Here is a 20755-nt window from a genome sequence, read left to right on the forward strand (position 1 = left end):
TTGAAGCTCCTTACCTTATCAGATATTCCTTTACGTTTCTGGTCTTCTTGGGTGTCTGGATAAATGACCTGATCCCGCAAAGTCCCAAGGGTCATATACGGTCTCTGAAAGTGTATTGATCACATTATCACAGTCCTATGCAGTAATCAGACTATGCGGAGCTTAAATTATAGAGCAATCAAATATACCAATACATACCTGAGGTACATAAAATAGTTTTCCTCTCTCAGGTTTGGTAAGAGAGCCACCAAATAGAGGCCACAACTGGAATATATAAAAAAAATATATATAAATGATTTGTTCCACAAACAGGAATCAGGAGGTTGTGAAGATCACTATTATTGTAATCCATTAAGCCTTACCATTCACACTAGACTTAGTGTTCATTTATATTAGTGGAATCCTATTTCATATTCATGGATTTTGTTTTTATAAACACAAATACAATTTATTCATATTCATACAACCATTCCATTAACAGGTGCTGAAGCTTTTATTAAGAAATTACTTACCGATTCTCTGCTTGCACTCCTCTTCAGAAACGGCGAAGATCCATTGTGCGACGCTAGATTTCTCCTCCCTGCCTTCTATAGGAGATAGCCAGGGAGGAGAAATTGAGTGCCGCATGGTGGATCGTCACCCTGTTGCCGTTTTTGAAGAGGAGTGCAAGCAGAGAATCGGTAAGTGATTTATTAATAAAAGCTTTGCGAATTAAAAGTGAAAACTGTCTTGGTGTTATTTTTTCGTTAAAAAGAAATTATTTTTTTTTATGTTACTGGTTCTTTAAGCATATCCTCTGAAAGCCCAAAGTAACACTAACCTCTCCTAAGACACGGAAAAGTGAGCTCTTTCCACATCCGTTCGGTCCACATACTAGAACATTAGTGCCGGATCTCACCTACAATATAAAAATTTAAATTGTACTCAGTATTTCATTAGTATCACAGGCATCTATGCACAGCAACTGTTAAGCTTCTAACAAGACTAGCCACATAAAAAGTAGCATCAGAACCATTAGTTCAGAAAAGGTTTAACAGATACTGCTTTCAAAACCAATAAAAATGTTTATATAATGCAATCGGGAAAGTTTCTTAAAAATTGCATTTTTAGTTTGCATCTAAAATAACTGACTGTAAGTACCATCTCTAATCTAATTCTTCACAAGGTTGTATGCATAGAGCTGTATGGTTTATAGAATATGTTTTTGGATTCAAATTATATGCACTTTATCTGCTACATGATAAGTTCTGAGAGCCTAAAACAAACAGAAAAACATAGGTTATTATTTAATACTGATTCAATATGGGGCAGTAATTACTCTGTCTGTACATTTGCAACTGAAATGTTTGCTTTTATCATATATACTAAGAAATGGGAGAGAAGAGCTGATGACCTAAAATATGTGAGACATATGAAAAGAAAACACATCTTTTTTTTATTTTAGCTATTTTACCTCAAAGTTAAGGTCTCTAATCAATAAATCTCCATTTGGTGTTGCTAGAGGAACGTGATCAAATCTATGAGATATTAGAAAAATACAAATATTAAACTGTACATTTATGTTTAGAAACTTTGTGTTAGCAAAACAAAGAAGTACATTAACGGGGAGATTTGTCACCTGCGGTCATGTAATTTTATTGAGGGGTGAAAAATCTTCCCTTCAGACACTGCCCTCATAGTAATATTTCACCCATTTGCACCAACAGGATCTAGAGCTTATGTAAACGGCGGATGCGCCGTATCCAGGATTCGGTTCGGGATTCAGCCAGGTTTCGGAATGTTTAAGTAAGATTCGGATTTGGCCAAATCCTTGTGTCTGGCCTAACTAAACCTGAATCCTAGTTTGATTAAGCAAATTAGGGCGGGAAGGGAAATCGCTTGACTTTTCGTCACAAAATAAGGAAGTAAAAGGATTTTCCCCACTTTTTCTCCTTCCTGTCCCTAATTTTTCCGGCCAGATAGGTCTGTATAAGCATGTGAATATATATTCACTGGTGTTTGTTTGGAGGGGTTGAACTTGATTGACTCTGGTCTTTTTCAGCCCTATGTAACTATGTGTAAATATAACACTCCCCAAACATACTTAATTATCTTGTCAGCATTGATAACTTTCCCACTTCCAGGTATTAAGGGGATGCTTGGAACAGCTTCTACGTCTGTAAGAGTAAAAAAAAAAAGAGGGTGGGGAATGAGAACTTGTGCATGTTATGTTATGTACTGCATTAAGTAATAGATAACAGAGTTTGTTACCTTTGTCCTGTTGGGAGACCATAGTGCGTTCATACTTCCCTTGGTTCAAATCCTTCAGAACTTGCATTAATTCTGTAATTCTTGCTGTAAAACTACAAGTCAAACAAAGATATTTAGTTTATCTTTTAAGCAATAACGTTTGTGATTTCAGGCACGGGAAATGTTCAAGTATTATAGTGTTTTCTTTACAAATTAGTACTATCTCAGAACAAGCATACCATTCTGTTATCTTTCTGCTATCAATCCTGCACTATAAACACATGTAATAGGGTGCAAAGGTAACAAATATATGCTTAGTACGCAACTTATTTATATAAAGGGCGATAAGTACCTTATCCAAAATCCCCTATTAAAAGTTGCTACTGTATCTCACAGCAATTGTTTTATGAAAGATATTGGTTAACTAGGTTTAGTTTAAGAATGTTTAGCAAACAGGTTTTTACTTTAACTTATTTGCTATTACCCCTTAAATAAGTTTAAGTAAGTACTTGGCGGTGGGCCAAACAGGGTTGATCAGATTATTTGGACCATGGGCCAAATATCACAACAGAAGCCTATGCAGATCGAAAAGGAAAAGTCCATATCAACAGACCGATGTGGCCCTTGTCCAATGCATTTGAAACAAGATATCATTTGGGAAGGTCACTGTCTGGTCTCATAAGCAGGCCAATAAACTATCAACATGGTCTGGAGCGATCAAGTGAGAAAACATTTGTGCCCTGTGTTTGGTCATGTCATCACATATACAAAAGGCTGCGTGAAGAAGAAGAAAATGTACACTGGGCCAAAATAGTCTGCACTAAAATATGTATCATGTTGTTTATTAAAAGTACATTTTAAACTAAATTTGTAAACTAACCCAGATAATCTAGTCATTTCACGGCCAGCAAGTACGATTCTGCCAAGAGCCTGGGACATGCGTAGCAACATCCTTCCACTCTGATAGTAGTCCTAATGAAAAGATGAGAAACGTCATGAGATACTGTAACTCAAAAGGCACAAGCTGTACTTCACTACGTGAAAGTTAAGACTTACTTCAAGAAGCTCAGCGTGTGAACTGTTCAGATGGCGTGGGTGGTTTATTGCTAAGAATGGACGGCTAACAACAAGGTATCCAACCACAGTTGCAAGATCTGTAATTTTAAAACGTCACAAAGTACAAAAGTTTTTAATTTAATCTACAGCATAAACAAAATAGCATTATTTAAGTTTACTTGTTTGATAAAGACGTGTTCACATATATACTAAGTATTATCTTACATTCATTTTCCTTAAACATTAAAAATCTATGCTTACGTTTTTGTATTCCATCCAGCAATAACGTGGATCTCCACCGGGAAAACAGACATAGTTGCTTTGGCTTTCCGAAGCCGCTAGAAGTTGCCTCACAAGAAAACTTTAGATGATTTCAGAAAGCTGAAGCAACTTATATCTTTTCCCACCAGAGATTTACATTGTTGTCAGTTGGAAAGCATTCAGAGGATATTAGTTGCCCACGCTAAAGGAGATTAGTCGCGGGGTGACTAATCTCCTTGTCTGTCAGTGGCCTAAAGGAAAGTGGTATTCAAAGGGAGTGCCAATTTATTAGGCACCCCTTGGCCCCCAGTGAATACAATTTCTAACACGGACCCCTCTTTGATGGAAAAGGGCCAAAGCTAGGGTATGGTTCTTGTGAGCAACACAACTCCAACTTCATTAACGTCTAAGCAATCTCCCGTGGCCGTCTGCTACTTTGTGAAGGCTCAATATAGTAGAATTTTCTATTTTACTATACTGCACATGTGTTGAATTCAAATGGTACAATACTGTGCAAGAACACTGGCCACAGGTAAGCGAATGAAGCCGGTGGCATAGTGCTAGTAGGAAATGTAACCTAAGCAGGTGCTTTTCTATTCGGAAAAATGCACTGGCCCAACAGGTTTCCTGTACACAACATGCCCCAATCTTTTGGTGTCCAAGATTAGCGATTTCTTCACAGGGTGTGTGTGTGTGTGGGGGGGGGTGTGGAGTTGTCTGTGGGATAAATACCACTATCCTGCTTCTTTAAGCACAATTCAAATCCTATCATCCAAATGTCAAATCAAATTCTGGATTTGGTGTATACATAACTTATACATACAATCAAAGTTGTCACATTGCTTGTAATGCCCATGAAAAAACCTCATTTGAAAATAGCAAGAGCACCGTGAACTCAACAGCACAGATGTGGCCCAAGAGTGGCCAAGTTAAAAGGCAACATAAGCTATCCACAGCCAGCCATATGACCTGCATAGCTTTGGAACTTTTTAGGTGTCATGGAGCAAATATTTCAAATTGAGCTGTAAAAGCAACTTCAGGTCAGGAAGCATGCTCAATAGATGCTAAGGCTGCTGCTGAGAAATGCCAGTAAGTGACATATTAAACTGTAATGTGCCTTTAAGGGAAATATACAGATGATATAGCTTATTTTAGTAGTGTAGAGATTACACAGAATAGGTATGAGAGTAACAAGGTTTGACTTACATTTGGCAATAATGCTGTCTACAAAACCCATGGAGAAACGGAACAAAATAAAGTTATGCAAGTGCTCCACCTGTTGAGATAATATAAAATACATTAGCCCAGCTACTAGGAATAACACTAAGGGGCCGATTCATCAAGGGTCGAATATCGAGGGTTAATTAACCCTCGATATTCGACTAGGAACTAAAATCCTTCGACTTCGAATATCGAAGTCGAAGGATTTAGCGCAAACGATACGATCGAACGATCGAAGGATTATTCCTTCGATCGAACGATTAAATCCTTCGAATCGAACGATTCGAAGGATTTAAATCCAACGATCGAAGGAATATCCTTCAATCAAAAAAACTTAGGCAAGCCTATGGGGACCTTCCCCATAGGCTAACATTGACTTCGGTAGCTTTTAGTTTTTTTTAAACAGGCAGTACTTCGACTATCGAATGGTCGAATAGTCGAACGATTTTTAGTTCGAATCCTTCGAAGGAGGTCGAAGTAGCCCAAAAAACACTTTGAAATTCAACGTTTTTTTACTTCGAATCCTTCCCTCGAGCTTGATGAATCGGCCCCTAAACGTACATCAAAATAAAGCCCAATATATCTCTAACTGAGGAGACACAGTTTAAATGAAATATATGAAATTATGCCCACATAATTAATGTTCCTAGCTATGCTTCACTACATTATATTTATTTGTTCAGCAACCTGCACATAAAAAGACAAAGGGAAGTATTTTAACATAATTTACACTCCTCAGATGTCTAAAAGAACAAACAGGAGGCAATTAGTCACGGCTGTAGAAAAAACTGCATTTATACTTTTCATTTCAAATATCAGGAGCAAAGTGTTCACCAGAAATTCCAATAAGACTGTTTTATCATTCGTATTTTATAGCCCACAATTTTCGAATTTACTTGAGCTAAAAATCACGAGTTTGAATAATGTTTTAAAAACTTTTCGATATATATATATATATATATATTTTTTTTTTTTTTTTTTTTAAAAAACATGAAAAACTAACATAAAATTTCACATCTAAAAGCTTGCACGGTGATGTTGTAGTCAATGGAAGCTGTCCTAGACAAAGTGGAAAATACTTAATCAAGTTGCCTTTTTCCATTTTTTTAGCTTGTCAAGTCATTAAAAATAATGAACAACATACAAATTTTAGGTATTCAATATTTTTCCATGGTTTTACTCAATCATGTTTTTCATATTTAGATTTTTCTACAGTTTAACTTACCAGTTTTTGGAAGGAAGAGTAGATGGTCAATTTTTCCCTTTTATTTCCATTATAAAAGGCAATTTCTTCACTAAAAACACAAAAAAAATAATTAATATGACACTGTAATGCTGAAGCTATAATTATTTAAATTCTGAGTCAGCAGGACCAGTTTCCCCACAGCTAGAACATACCTGTTGGTAATGAGCCTTGAATTGACATATCGGTATTCACCTTCATATCTTTGCTCAGCAACAGTCATCTTGCCAATGGGTCTTCTTAGGCGTGTAAGGAAAAGGCCTGAGACAAGGAGGTATGCCATCATACTTGCTGGCCCCTGCAGGAAGACAACCAGAGAGCTATTTACAATGCACCTCTTTGGTGAAACAAGCTTCTGAATGTGAGTATGAAATAGTTCCACGGCATAGTTTCAAAAAGGGTTATAGGAAAAAAGAGAAAGAAAAAACTGTGCAATTTCTAACAAAATCAACAGTTACCTGAGCTCCGATAGCACTTGTCAGCTTGAAAATGTATAAGACAATATCCAAAAATGGCTATAAAACAGAAAAAAAAAACATTTAATCATTATAAAGACACTAAAATACGTGCAATTTATTTAAATAATAGAGTTCCTAAATTATATTGGAACCAGAGATGTCAAGAGGGTCTAGGCCACAAAACAATAACAACAAAACGCTCACAATAAAAGAAAATAATAGTAGATACATTGAAAAATGTTTAAAAATATGTTACCTATAAAAACCTTAGCACAAGTCAAGAAAGATTTTTATGAAATATGCAGCTAATGAACAATTTGAAATAACTTTATAGAAATTGGGTTACAAACATCCCTTCCCAAAACTCCCAGAACATCCACTTTAAGCAGTTTCATCTTCTGCAACTCACCTTGCTCAGATTGGAATACAAGTCCACCACACTGTTACAAAACCTTTCAACATCTTGTGTAAGCAATTGATCAGCATTTGCTATTCTGTTGTCCAAATTACCCATCTTGTAGTAGGTAAAGGATCTAAGGTAAAATTAAACACAAGTCTGAATTCCAAGAGATATAAATGATCAGTTATATTGCATACTACATGAAATATGGAACATCATTTTCACCGATGGTATTATTTCAGTCTTTTTTTTTAATGGATGGAAAAAATCAGAACATAGCAGGAATGTATATACAGTACATGCCAAATGTATTATAAATGCAACTTGGCCAAACTTTAAAGTGGATACATTCATTCATGAGAGAAGGAACCTTTTATACCTTTGTTATACATTAATAAGAGCAGGAACTTACTTTAGATATTCGTCATAGAGGTATTTGGTAAGTCTTTCCCGGAAACATAATTTCAACTCATTCAGGCCAAATTTCAAGAAATTATTTACCAATGAGATCTGGAGAGCATAGGAAAAGTGCCATTAGACATGCAGCATCTTTGTACAACAACAGTCAAACTGGCTTTGTGCTTTTAATTAGGGATTAGGGCCGAACCTCCGAATCCTTTGCGAAAGATTCGGCCGAATACCGAACCGAATTCTAATTTGCATATGCAAATTAGTGGTGGGAAGGGGAAAACATTTTTTACTTCCTTGTTTTGTGACAAAAAGTCACATGATTCCCTCCCGCCCCTAATTTGCATATGCAAATTAGAATTCTGATTTGGTTCAGCCAGGCAGAAGGATTTGTCCGAATCCGAATCCTGCTGAAAAAGGCCGAATCCCGAGCCGAATCCTGGATTCGGTGCATCCCTACTTTTAATGTCATTAAGACTAGTGACGGTCCCTTCTAAACAGGCCTTGTTAATAAACAGGCCGTGTGACGTCATTTTTCCTATAGCAAGTCAGGTAAACTAACATAGCTTACAATCTTTATTCTTTTAAGTCTAAGTTTGATTTAATGGCATTGGTACACTCGTCACTTTTGGGCTGCTTAAAAACACAGTGCTCAAAATAACCTAAATCAACCCCCACTGATTACAATATAATTAGATGATAGATGCTTGGAAACACACCATCTGGCTGAAACGCGCATGCAGAAAAGCGCATTCATGAAATGACAAAGTAAGTCAATGGGGCAATAACAAACACTTTGGCATTGTGATTTTGGGCTGCTTAAAATGTGATACTCAAGTTGCTCCATGTGTTGCCATAGTTATCTACAACCTAGCAAATCTTATTAAAGGGGTTGTTCACCTTTGAGTTAAATTTTAGCATGATGTAGAGAGTGATTACCCCTGGAAGTGCCCCTAATTCATTACTCACGTATAGGTGCAGAGTAAGCACAGCGGAGCTTGTGGGCCCTATCTTCCAGCTCTTTGGTATTCTTTAGGTCCTCTTCCCTTCCGCAATTTCCGTCACTTTTGGCGTATGCACAGTTGCTACGAACTGGAAGACTGCTCCAACTGCGTATAGGCCAATACGGTGTTCATTTCTCGAACAATACTGAATAGCCAGAAGACGGCACCCATGAGCTCCGCTGTGCTTGCTCTGCCCCTATACATGAGTAATGAATTAGGGGAACTTTCAGGGGTAATCACCTATGTGGGGGGAAGCAGGGAGGGGAGACTATGTAGGGTAGTGAGTTTTATTATTTGGGGAGTTTAGTTATCCTTTAAAGGAAAAAACAAACAATTAATAAAAAAATTAAAAAAAACCTACCCCACAACCCTACATAGCCCCCCCCCATCTTCTGTAATGCGACAACTGCGAAACTTACGAAGATCGCAGTTGTCGCATTACAGAAGATTGTTCCAACTATGCATGCCGGTCTCATTCCCGAAGCGGCTAAAGATGGCACCCGTGAACTCCACTGGACAAAATCTGAATGGAGGGGTAAGTAAAGAGTTAGGGGCATTTGCCCATGGTGGCAGCTATGCTGGGGGAGTGTATGTAGGGTAGAGGGTAGGTTTTTTTAATTAAGAGTTTGTTTCTCCTTTAAGGATATGACCAAATTTAAGTTACCCTGGTGGGGCCTGATGTATATTCTGCTAAAGTAGGCCTGTTATCCAGAATGCGTGGGACCGGGTTTTCTGGATAAGGGATCTTTTCGTAATTTGGATCTCCATATCTTAAGTGTACTAAAAAATCATTTAAACATTAAAAGTACAAAATAATTATTTTTCCTCAAATAAAGATTAATCAAAACTTAAGATCAAGTACAAGGCACAGCCTTCTAAATACAGAGTAAAAGGAATTAATTTAAAAAAAGATTATTAAACTATTAAACCTTTAATTATAATTAATAAAGTAGAGTCTAGGGGAGATGACCTTCTAGTAATGCGGAGTATTCCCGATAAAGGATCTCATACCTGTATTATTAAAATGGTGAGCAAATCAGCACCTTAACATTCTCCTTTAGAAAATTAACTAAATAAACCATCTGCCAAATTGTAAGTGAATAATTGGCCAGCAAAGTTGGCCTATTACTCCATTACTCATTTCAAAAGTAGAAAAATAAGTAATAAATCAATATAATGTTCTTTGAACACATAACAGGGCACTCAAATCTCAATATCTCATAGGCATGAAACAGAATAAAACAGGATATATTTCCCCTTTTAATAATTACCATAAGTGACATCCACTACAGACACTTAATACAATTTGCCCTACATTTATTTTGTGCCAGAAGTTAAACCCTTACCGTCCAACATAAAGAGCTCAGTATACAATGGAATAAGCTTGTAGCATTGCTAATCAAATAGTGGGGGATTCTAAAGAAAATGATCTACATTTATTAGTATAATAGTTCTGGAGCATAAGCACTGGCAGGCACACACTTTTTTTTTTCTTAACACAATTTTATTCTGTTTTACAAAAAAAAAAGAAGAAAATAAGTATAAAGAACACTTACAGCAGGCATGGCAGCGATAAAGTTGAACAGGTATCTCTTAAAATCTTTTCTGCTGCGGCCAATGATCGCACTGCAAACCACCACATGCATATAATATTAGCGGCATCCAATTTTACAGATTGAAGAGCTTATCAGAGCCATATTTATATTAGACCATTGACTGTGGATGAAGCCATTTTTTCCAAAACACATCAGGCTTCCAATAGGTTGATCTCACACTTGCATGGCTACTTAATAGGGGCAAAGTTTGCACAACTTTTAGCAACAAATCAACAGGTGTCATTTAGTGGGTACCTGTCTGAAGGCAAATATTTAGTTGCTACAGGTTTAGACCTGATATATATTATATATATATATATATATATATATATATATATATATATATATATATATATATATATATATATATATAAATATACATGCATGCATAGACAACTTTGGACCAACTTATATTTTAGTGACCTTTAAATTTTAGTTAAGGCTTGTGGTATCATTAGTAGTGTGCCCAGCGAAGTGCATGCATTCTTGTCATTCTTTACCAGAGGAATCGCAGAGACATACAGCAAAAAGTGTTTCTTGAATACAGATTTATTTCTGCTTATGATTCCACTAGTGGGGGAAAAAAGTAGGGATTCATTTTAATAACGATATGTAAAAAAACAAACATTTTTGTAACTGTGTTAACTGCTAATAAATAGAAATCATTTGAGCTGCTGCAGAGAGGAAATGAAAGTCAATGGAAAACGATTATTTATACAGTATTTGTTTCAACTAATCAGAGATTTTTTTCTTTAACCTACACATTTAATCAATGGGGAACCTGCTTGTTTCTAATTTGTAATGTCAGTTTGTCATTTCAGGGAATGTTCAAATGGAGCTTATGAAGATTTACTGTTAATTCAGCAGGACAGACAAATACAAGACTCTCTGGGTAGAATAACCAATTTATATATGTTTGACTAAAAAAAAAAATGCATATATATATGTGTGACTATAGGACGCACATTTATTAAAGGTCGAATTTCGAATTTATTTGAGTTTTTTGACTATTAAATTCCAGTATACTCGAAATTCGATTGGGGGGTAATTTAGTTTAAAAAAATCGAATATCTTAAACTCGCACTAATTTTACCGACTCGGAAACTTGAATAGAATTTGACTAAATTCTTTTTTCTCCGAAAAAAACTTGAATGTCAGGAAGGCTACTAACTGTCTGGTCCCTGGAACTCGGCAGGTTTTAGGAGGCGAACAGTGGAATTTGAGTTTTTAAAGGGCCAGAGTGTGATAAATCTTGAAATTCAAATTTGAATTAAAACAAATCAAGTTTGGATAATTCACAATTCGAATTTGAGTGAGTTTTGACCCTAACAAAATAAAATACTGTAGCCAAAACAACATTCTTAAAAAATATTTTAGCAGCCACTATCAATGACAATCCTATCAGGAAATAACAATAGTAAAAGGCTTAGAAGAGAGGGAGGCACACTTTGGAGCAATGGCAAGCTGGGTGTTTTGTCGCCTGTAAAAAAAATCTCTTCACACATTTTTGCCTAAAAATGCTTTGAATTACACACAATATGAACAAATGATTGGAAGCAAGTTCAATTGCATGATGTAGTAAAAATGTTCCTTTCCTCATGCAATGATTCACATTGTCTGCAATTAAACACACTGTGTGTCATTACAAAAGGGTTAAAATGCAACTCAGAGGGAGTTATGATTTTACAACATTTGGAGCTTTAAAGTTTGCCTATCCACGGCTTCTTGAGATCCAGTAAGATGGCTATTGCGACAGGCACAAATAAATAAAATTCTAAAACAGAATTGCACTAGAAATAGAACACTTACAGTGAATACAAAAAATCTAAATTTATGTCATGTATATTATGAAGCTTAAAGAGCTTATTTACTAAAATTAACTAAGTGCGAAAATACTGAAAAAACATTCAGCACATTTTTGTCCACAATACAAAAATGTTCCAGGTGTTACAGTAATGCAGTGGATAGCAGGACCTGTTGCAAATATTTGCATCTGATAACAGGGGCGCAATGATGCCAAATACAAAACACCAAACATTTGTGCACATGTGGACAGCATTGGAAATGGGATATTGGAGTCCACTTGGACACCCTTCAAAATTCTGTGAAAACACTGCATAGGTACTTTGCACCAGATTAGCAAATGTGGACAGGGGCACAATTTTTTACAAAATTATCTGATTCATAAGATAAAGTCTAATGGTTATGTTCCAGATTTTTCTCCTGTTTAAAATGAACAGAAACTATTGATATTAACATACGTAATTATAGGATAAATACCTTTCAATAAAAGTACCATTCTGAATCATCCAAACATCACAGTATGTACGAGCAATGAGCATCACAGCTATAAAAAGTAGATAGCCACTCTGAAACAAAAAGAGATAACACATATCACAGAATAGCAGGGGAAAAAATGAATATTTTTTGTGTGCATTTTTCAAATTTTCCTTAGTGAAGTTAAGTATAATTGCATTTTTTACAAAATTTCTGAATAAAGTCAAGTTGGGAATTTGTTTTTGCACTTTCCTGCACAAACCTAACATGGTTCTAAAAAGTGAATGTGCTATGCAAGCTAAAGTGTTTTGTTTATCTCTTAGGTTTATACTGCCTAAAAACAAATTTTTGGCACACTGCAGAATACATTAATTCAAAATTACCAACAACAAAATGTAGTAAGAGATATTTAAGAAAAGGGCTTCGTTGAAAATGTTTATACCTTACGGGGCACATTTACTTAGCTCGAGTTCGATTGAACGATTTTTCCTTCGATCGTACGAACGAAAGTAATGCGGTAAATCCTTCGACTTCGATATTCGAAGTCGAAGGATTTTACTTCAATGGTCGAATATCGAGGGTTAATTAACCCTCGATATTCGACCCTAAGTAAATGTGCCCCCAAGTGTTTTCTACTTCCAGCTGTTGTTGGTAAAATGTATGTTATGTAATAAAATGCACTGTTTGCCCAGGAGTAGTAACCCATAGCAACCAATCAGCAGGTAGAATTTAGTGGTCATCTGTTTAAAAGCAAACATCTTATTGGTCGCTATGGGTTACTGCTACTGGGAAAACTTAGTGCCTCATGTTACATATGAGGGTTCGTTAGTTTTGGGGGCAAAAGCCCTATAAAAACAAACTTTATTTTTCTGGACAGTGTGTACATAGAATTAGTACATTCTCCCTGTGTATGTGTTGGTGTCCTCCAGGTACTCTGGTTTCCTCCCACACTTGAAAAGCATGCAAACAGGTTAATTGGTCCAGTTAGATAAGTTAACCTAGTATTATACAGAAAATGAACCTCACCTCCTTGCAGAAAGTTTTAGGCACTAATATTTTCAAGATCTGCCCAATTCGTCCAAAGAAAACCCTATCAACCACTGCTTTTTCCTTTTTTCCATCTTTCTGAAATTTAAAAAAATATGGTTAGTATTACAGAATAAAAAGTGTTTTTTTTTTTCATTTGTTGCTTAGTAAGAAAATGATTTAAGAACACTATTTAAAGCGATAGAGAGATATCAATAAAAAATGTTTGCTGTTTCACATAAATAGATATATCTTCATAGCTAGAGCCAGACAGAATTATATCTGACCTCTTCTATTAGCACATTAAATCTTCTTATAGAAAAATGACTTCCAATTCCAAGGCTCAGTTAAGTGTCAGAGATTTATTTTCAGGCTGTTTTTACTCTAAAAATACAGGGATTATGACTAAAAATAGAGCCATCCCCAGTACTTATGCCCTGAGAATTGCACTTTTATTAGCAAGCGCACAGCTCCATGTTTTCCGCATTTTGAACTTCCAAAGACCCATGTCACTGCATCATATGTTTAATCTGTCTCTAGCTGTAGAGTGCAGCACCAAACAGAAAAATGTATTAAATGATCTCAAATGAATGATATTTAAGTCTTTAATGCTCTAGCACTTGAGCCCAGCCAGGGCCTTTGTAAATTATCCCTCACATCTCAGTTATCTAAATTGTCAGGAAAGTAAAGATATATATTGTTATATGAGTGCACTAGAGATCTTAGTGTTACTCATTTAATGGTCCACACTGCACTTAAAGGAATAGTTCAGTGTGAAAATAAAAACTGTGTAATTAGATAGGCTGTGCAAAATAAAAAATGTTTCTAATATAGTTAGTTAGCCAAAAATGTAATGTATAAAGGCTGGAGTGACTGGATGTCTAACATAATAGCCAGAATCCAACTTCCTGCTTCACAGCTCTCTAACTCTGAGCTAGTCAGCGACTTGAAGGGGGGCCACATGGTACATTTCTGTTCAGTGAGTTTGCAATTGATCCTCAGCATTCAGTTCAGATTCAAAAGCAACAGATATGAACCATGTGGCCCCCCTTCAAGTCTCTGATTTGTTACTGCCTGGTAACATGGTAACCAGTCAGTGTAAACCAAGAGAGCTGAAAAGCAGGAAGTAGTGTTCTGACTGACATGTTATACATCAAATCACTCCAGCCTTTATACATTACATTTGTGCCTAACTAACTATATTAGAAACATTTTTTATTTTGCACAGCCTATCTATTTACCCAGTTCTTATTTTACACTAAACAATTCCTTTAAATGTATGTACTGCATTATAGGAAAGTATATGCTCACAAACCCATAGAATTTGGTTAATGAAAATACCAAGTGAAGAATGTACAATTATGCCCATGTTTCAAAGCTAACATAATTCTAGTCAAGGCCATTCTAACCCTGCTACTCTAGCAAAACCACTGTTTTAGTTTTTTCACTAACTTATTAACCTTTCCATGTCAGTCTTAACTAATTTTTATAATCCAAAGGACATGGGTCTCCAGGGCACAGTCCTTAAACATCTTACTGCTGCATACTGAAGCACCAGTGGAAGCTGAAGTCCGCATGAGACACTGATATAAAAGATGCTGTACTGCAGTAAACTGAGACTGCAAGTGTTTAGGAACACTTGCAGTTATCATTGAAAAATGCTATTAAGGTGAACTGCTCCTTTAATACAGGGTTTGATGAATAAGCAACTGGACACTTATCTGTCCACCTCTGTTTTGCACCAAGTCAAATTCAAATACAAGAAATTAAATCCAATCACCTCATTGTTTTGTAAAGATGACTTGCCATTTTTCTTCCTGAAAATAAAACACATTATATTTTCAAACCATATTCAATATAGGTTACCAATTTTATTTTACAGATGGCAGGAGAGCTAACTTACAGTAGTTTCATAGATGCTTACAGAGATAGAGAATTGTTTGAGGTCATTTTGTAACCAACTATCAATAAAGAATTTCAAACAGATTAATTGTATGAATATTATACCATTTGGGCCACAGCATACAACATGTACTGATGTACTGTACTGTTTTATATATAAAAGATATATTGGATCTAACTGTCAGTGAATATCGGACATCCAAATCTTGCATGAAGAGAGAATGAAGGGAAACAGATGCTAAGAAAAGCATAGTGAAGATAAACTTGATTATTTCAGAAACAATACAGATTTTTAATTGTTTATAGTTAGAAAACTTCTTATTCAGTATGCTGAAGCTTAAATTCAATTTTCATTTTAGCGATAATTCCCCTTAATTACATTTGAGGCTAAAGCTCATGCACACACCACTAAGGCAAGTGCCAGACTAGGCGGATCTCGGCCTGCAAAGAAACGCAGTCTGAGAATCTGCTCCTCTCCTGCTGCTGTCCTGATCAATAGGCCTGCTTCATTAACAATGCCTTCACTTGGGTGCAAAATCTGCAAAAAATCTGAGCAGAATTCTTCCCGCATCCAAAACCTTAAAATCACATAACATAAGGACACATGATGAAGGAAATTGCAGACTTTTTTCCTTATGCTGCACACACTGATTTTTCTCCCTTCCCATTTTCTATATGCAAATTAGGGTTTTGATTCAGTTCAGAATTCAGATGAATCATGTCAAAGATTTGGGATTAAGCCAAATCCTAAAAAAGTAGATTCAGTACATCCCTAATTTATACTTCAGAACATACTAATTGCACATACTGACCAATACATGAGCTAAAATTGTCCTAATCTTTACAGTTTACAATCTAAACAATAATAAAAAAAAAAAGTCCCTGCATCATTATGTTCTAGACCATGTACTGCACAAGGCTGCCCTGAGGTGAGATCATAAAAGGCACTGTGGACTTTTAACATATCACATCATTGTTATCTTAACTAGTTCTAAATGAACTTGCATAACATAATACCTTTAACCTATGAAAACACCACTGTGGGTGGGTGCTACAGTAACAGACTAGGCAGCTAGCAGATTTGCATTTACAGGTATGGGACCTGTTACCCAGAACGCTCAGGACCTGGGGTTTTCCGGATAGTGAATCTTTCCGTAATTTGGATCTTCATACTTTAATTCTTCTAGAAAATCATGTAAACATAAAATAAGCACTATTATTACAGCAAAAAAGGGATATCATTTTTAAATATTTGGATTATTTAGATAAAATGGAGTCTATGGGAGACAGTATTTTCTGTAATTCATTGCTTTCTGGATAATGGGTTTCCGGAGAGTGGATCCAGAACACTCAGGACCTGAATGTCGCTGAGGGATCTTTCCATTATTTAGATTACCATGCCTTGAGTCTGCTAAAATAAATTTGCCCAGGCATTTTTTTTTTCCCATAATCCACTGCAATCATCAGTAACTTTTGTTCCTTGTGATGCATGGTGTCATTGCGTAAATATAATAATGGAGGGCATCACTGTTTATTAGGTGCAATGCTGCAGGTAACGACGCAGTGACAATTCGTGATAATTGCTGGTGCTATCCTGAAACAACATAGTATTTCAGCCACATGGGGTAGTTACCATTGTACTGTAATCAGTACTCATGGAAAATTTATGGCGCTTTTTTTATTTTTCCAGCCAGTGCCCAGAAATGCACAGGCCTGAGTTGTATGCCATTTTTACACCTGCCAAAAATGCATGTGTTTGCCATTGGGTCAAAGCAATTAGTTCCAAGATAAATGTTTTGGAATAACACTGCCAAGAGAGCTTAAAAAATGTCAGGTGTGGCATTAGCCTAATTCCCATATGTAATAGAAGGCACCATGTTTGTCCAGGAGCAGTAATCCACAGTAACCAGATAACATGTTATTAAACAGGTGACCAGTAAAAGCTACATGCTGATTGGTTGCTATGGGTTACTCCTGAACTTTGTGCCTTGTATTACATAATTGTATTAGACTTTTTGAAGAAGTAACAGAACACAGGCAAATGACCACATGACAATACGTTTACGCTAGTGTCTCACATTGTGAAACATTACAATGTTTACAAAAGCAAATGCTGTGCCTGTTCAGTTCCTTCTAAAGATGGGAAGGCAGGCAGGCAGCGCAGTGTGGGGATCATTTATAAACAATGAGCAAATTTGCACCTTTTGCGAGTGTTTATAAATGAGCCCCTGTGTTTCCTCTACCAGCTAAAATGCAACAAGTGACGCAAATGCAAGTGGCTTTACATCAGGGATATTCAGTACGTCCCTGTACACCACTAAAATAATATGGAGAGCTGTTCTTGTGTAAATTAAACAGAGGAAATGTAAATTATATAGAAATATATGCAATATATCACATATATTATACAGTGCTCTAAAAAGGTTTTGTCAAATAATACTAGTGAACCTCACTTTGTAGCAAATTTTATTTACTGAGTTTATGTCAGAACATGACATGGTGAAGATTAGGAAAATACCCTAGTACAGCAAAGTTGGAAAGATCTTTAGGCGTGCTTTTCCTTGGGTGTGGTATTGGCATATGAACACACAGATAATGGGCAGGAACTGAAGCAACACCTGTAACATAGCATGGTTGTGCTGTTAATCATTACACTGACTTTAAATACGATGATGGAAATCAGCAACAAACATCTCTCTGTATAAAGTGGAATCACATCTAGTATCCATACCAATTTTGTTTTCCTTGCGCACACCCCAATAGCCTTTAAAGGGGTTGTTCACCTTCCAAACACTTTTCAAGTTGCGTTGTTTTCAGATTGTTCACCATAAACAAAGACTTTTTTTCAATTGCTTTCCATCTTTTATTTTTTACCATTTTCCCCAAAATGTAAGTTTAAAGTGTAGTGTCTCAGTCTGGCAGCTTATGATCTAGCAGCATTCTGAACTGATACAATTTGCTATATTTAGTTGTATTTAGTTGATACATTTCTCAGCAGCATCTGTGCAATATTACAATATAAGCAACTATTGTATCAATTCTAATGGCTGACTTTAATGAAATTCAGGGATTCTGCTCAGCAAGGCTAAACATACCAAATGTATCAACTAAATGTATCAACTTAGAACACTTAAAGCGTCGGCCAAAAGCCAAAAAATTCAATATTAGTAAAACAATCACAAATAGAAAATAATTGAAAAAATACTTTATTTCTGGTGAACAATCTGAAACCAACTGAACTCAGAAAAATGTGTTTGAAGGTGAACAACCCCTTTAAGCACTTTAACAATACCTTTTCTTGAAGCTGTGTCAGGACACAAGTGAGTAGTGTAACAAGTAACAATACGCTAATAGAAACTTTCTATGATACAACTCTGTTTCTTCTGCCTTACTTGCCTTCTTATGAAATAAGATACAGTGGGGCCCATTTATCAACACTGGGCAAATTTGCCCATGGGCAGTAACCCACGGCAACCAATTTAGCCCAGTGTTGATAAATGAGCCCCAGTATGTCTATTTATACTGATACAGTGTACAGCAATCATTTTCTCTGTTCCCTAGGAAGGGCACTACTCCATCACAAATTAGGGGGTTGAATTCTCCTTTAAGTTAACTTTTAGTATGTTATATAATGGCTAATTCTAAGCAACTTTTCAATTGGTCTTCATTTTTTCTTTTTTCATTTTTTCTTTTTTATAGTTTTTGACATATTTGCCTTCTTCCAACTTTTCAGCTTTCAAATGGGGTCAGTGATCCCATATAAACATATGCGCTGTAAGGCTACAAATGTATTGTTATTGCTACTTTTTATTACTCATATTTCTATCCAGGCCCTCTCCTATTCATATTCCAGTCTCTTGATCAAATCAATGCATGGTTGCTAGGGTAATTTGGACCCTAGCAACTACATTGTCGAAATTGCAAACTGGAGAGCTTCTGAATAAAAAGCTGCAAATAATAAAAAATGAAAACTAATTGCAAATTGTCTCAGAATATCACTCTCTACATCATACCAAAAGTTAACTCAAAGGTGAAAAACCCCTTTAAGATTTTCCATTTTTACATCATATGTTGTGGTCCCACCTATATATTATGCATAAAACAATTCCCTGATTTCATATTTTACACAAACTGTTTCTGGTCCCCTGAAAAATGTAAAATAGGAGTTGCACTGCACAGGGTGCAGCTGGCTTGAAATGTATGAATTACCTGCCTACAGCAGTGCTGCCTCCCATGGAACAACAATAATTTGTATGCAATATTAAACTAAATCGGAGGACTAGAAACCCACCTTTGCAGAGATATCACTGTGAGTTTGGGTTCTGATCAGAGGCGCTGCGGCAAAAAACTCACATCAGGAGGCGGCAACAAGCAGGTTTCCAGGAGCAACAAAAAGCCGCTCCTGGTACCTTTCAAATCCAAATTTCTGTTTTCTAAACTAGAACTTTGGCTTTTTTAGTGCAAGAGAGCTTCCACACTAGCAATGCAGAGGAAAGCCAAGTGTTGGGGGGCAAGGCATTGCAAGAGCCCTGGTGAATAGGTGTGCATGCTAATTCTAGTAAATCTGTATTAATGTACTTTATATGTACTGCAGTTTTATCTTTTAGGACTAATATAAAAACATGTATTTGTCGTTATTATATTTCATTTTTAGTTCATATTTGGTTTTTTTCAGAATCAAAACAAGAAGAGGTACTTGAAATTTCATTTTGATGAGGAGCAAATAGATGGAAAGGCCTGGGATTATTTAGAAAAAAAAGATTGAGAGCCAGTGATGCAATAAGAAAAAAAAAAAAAATGAATGGGAGCATAAGCAATCTCTGTCCCTACATAGATACTGGACATTGTGAGGCTGGACTCTCGGCAACAGCTGTATAGGAAAGAGGAGATTTATGGGGTCAAAGAGTGACACATGGCAAACTATCAAGTTCCATGTAACTGTTTAACGTTCAACACAAGGCAGTCTGTGCAACCTTATATAACCTAATATGCTTTCTCTTCAATTTAACAAACATGGCAAAACACTAAAGCTTATGAAAAGTAGAAGAGAAGGTCCTTGGTTCCTTTAGTTTATGGTTTACTGAACAATTTGCAAAAATGTAAGAAAGGAGGGGTAGAAAGGAGTGTTGCATACCAGAGGAGAAATACTGGCACAGTGAGCTCATTTCAGTATTCATTTAACCTTTGGTTTACAAACCCTGTGACTAGCAATACTCGTTTTCAGGTGAAAGACTACAGCATCGAACCATCTTAAAAGATATACTGATAAAAACGGTTTACTCATTACTTCCAGGAGAATGTCTCTAAGGGCTGGGACACACTGGGCGATTTGGGGAGATTTAGTCGCCTGGCGACTAATCGCCGCGACTTTCCGCGACCAATCTTCCCCGAATGCCTCCCCTCGCTCTGCGCCTGGCTAAAATGAAAAATCGCCTGCGCTAATCACACGCGGCGATTCGTTTTCCGAAGTTTCCTCGTGAGGCAACTTCGGGCGACTTCGGAAAACGAATCGCCGCGTGTGATTAGCGCAGGCGATTTTTCATTTTAGCCAGGCGCAGAGCGAGGGGAGGCATTCGGGGAGAAAAGTCGCTGCGATTAGTCGCCAGGCGACTAAATCTCCCCAAATCGCCCAGTGTGTCCCAGCCCTAAAAGGCAAAACTTACTGCTCTATACAA

General features: G+C 36.4%; 1 protein-coding gene across 4 annotated transcripts in view; it reads right to left on the reverse strand.

Moving 5' to 3' along the window:
- The window catches only part of abcd3.S (ATP binding cassette subfamily D member 3 S homeolog), a 38459-nt gene that overhangs the window by 8764 nt on the left and 8940 nt on the right, over positions 1-20755 (reverse strand). For 3 of the 4 annotated variants that reach the window (XM_018259563.2, XM_018259564.2, NM_001091511.1), the window contains 18 exon segments: positions 14959-14995; positions 13179-13277; positions 12156-12244; positions 9837-9906; positions 7281-7378; positions 6878-7001; positions 6469-6525; positions 6166-6308; positions 5993-6062; positions 4753-4822; positions 3286-3383; positions 3110-3201; positions 2251-2342; positions 2084-2156; positions 1454-1517; positions 821-898; positions 199-264; positions 15-104 (listed from right to left, as the gene is read on the reverse strand). In XM_018259563.2, coding sequence (XP_018115052.1) covers positions 15-104; positions 199-264; positions 821-898; positions 1454-1517; positions 2084-2156; positions 2251-2342; positions 3110-3201; positions 3286-3383; positions 4753-4822; positions 5993-6062; positions 6166-6308; positions 6469-6525; positions 6878-7001; positions 7281-7378; positions 9837-9906; positions 12156-12244; positions 13179-13277; positions 14959-14995 — 1510 coding nt within the window. 4 annotated transcript variants of the gene reach the window in all.

This window comes from Xenopus laevis, chromosome 4S, assembly GCF_017654675.1.
Source record: "Xenopus laevis strain J_2021 chromosome 4S, Xenopus_laevis_v10.1, whole genome shotgun sequence".
Classification (NCBI taxonomy): Eukaryota; Metazoa; Chordata; class Amphibia; order Anura; family Pipidae; genus Xenopus; species Xenopus laevis.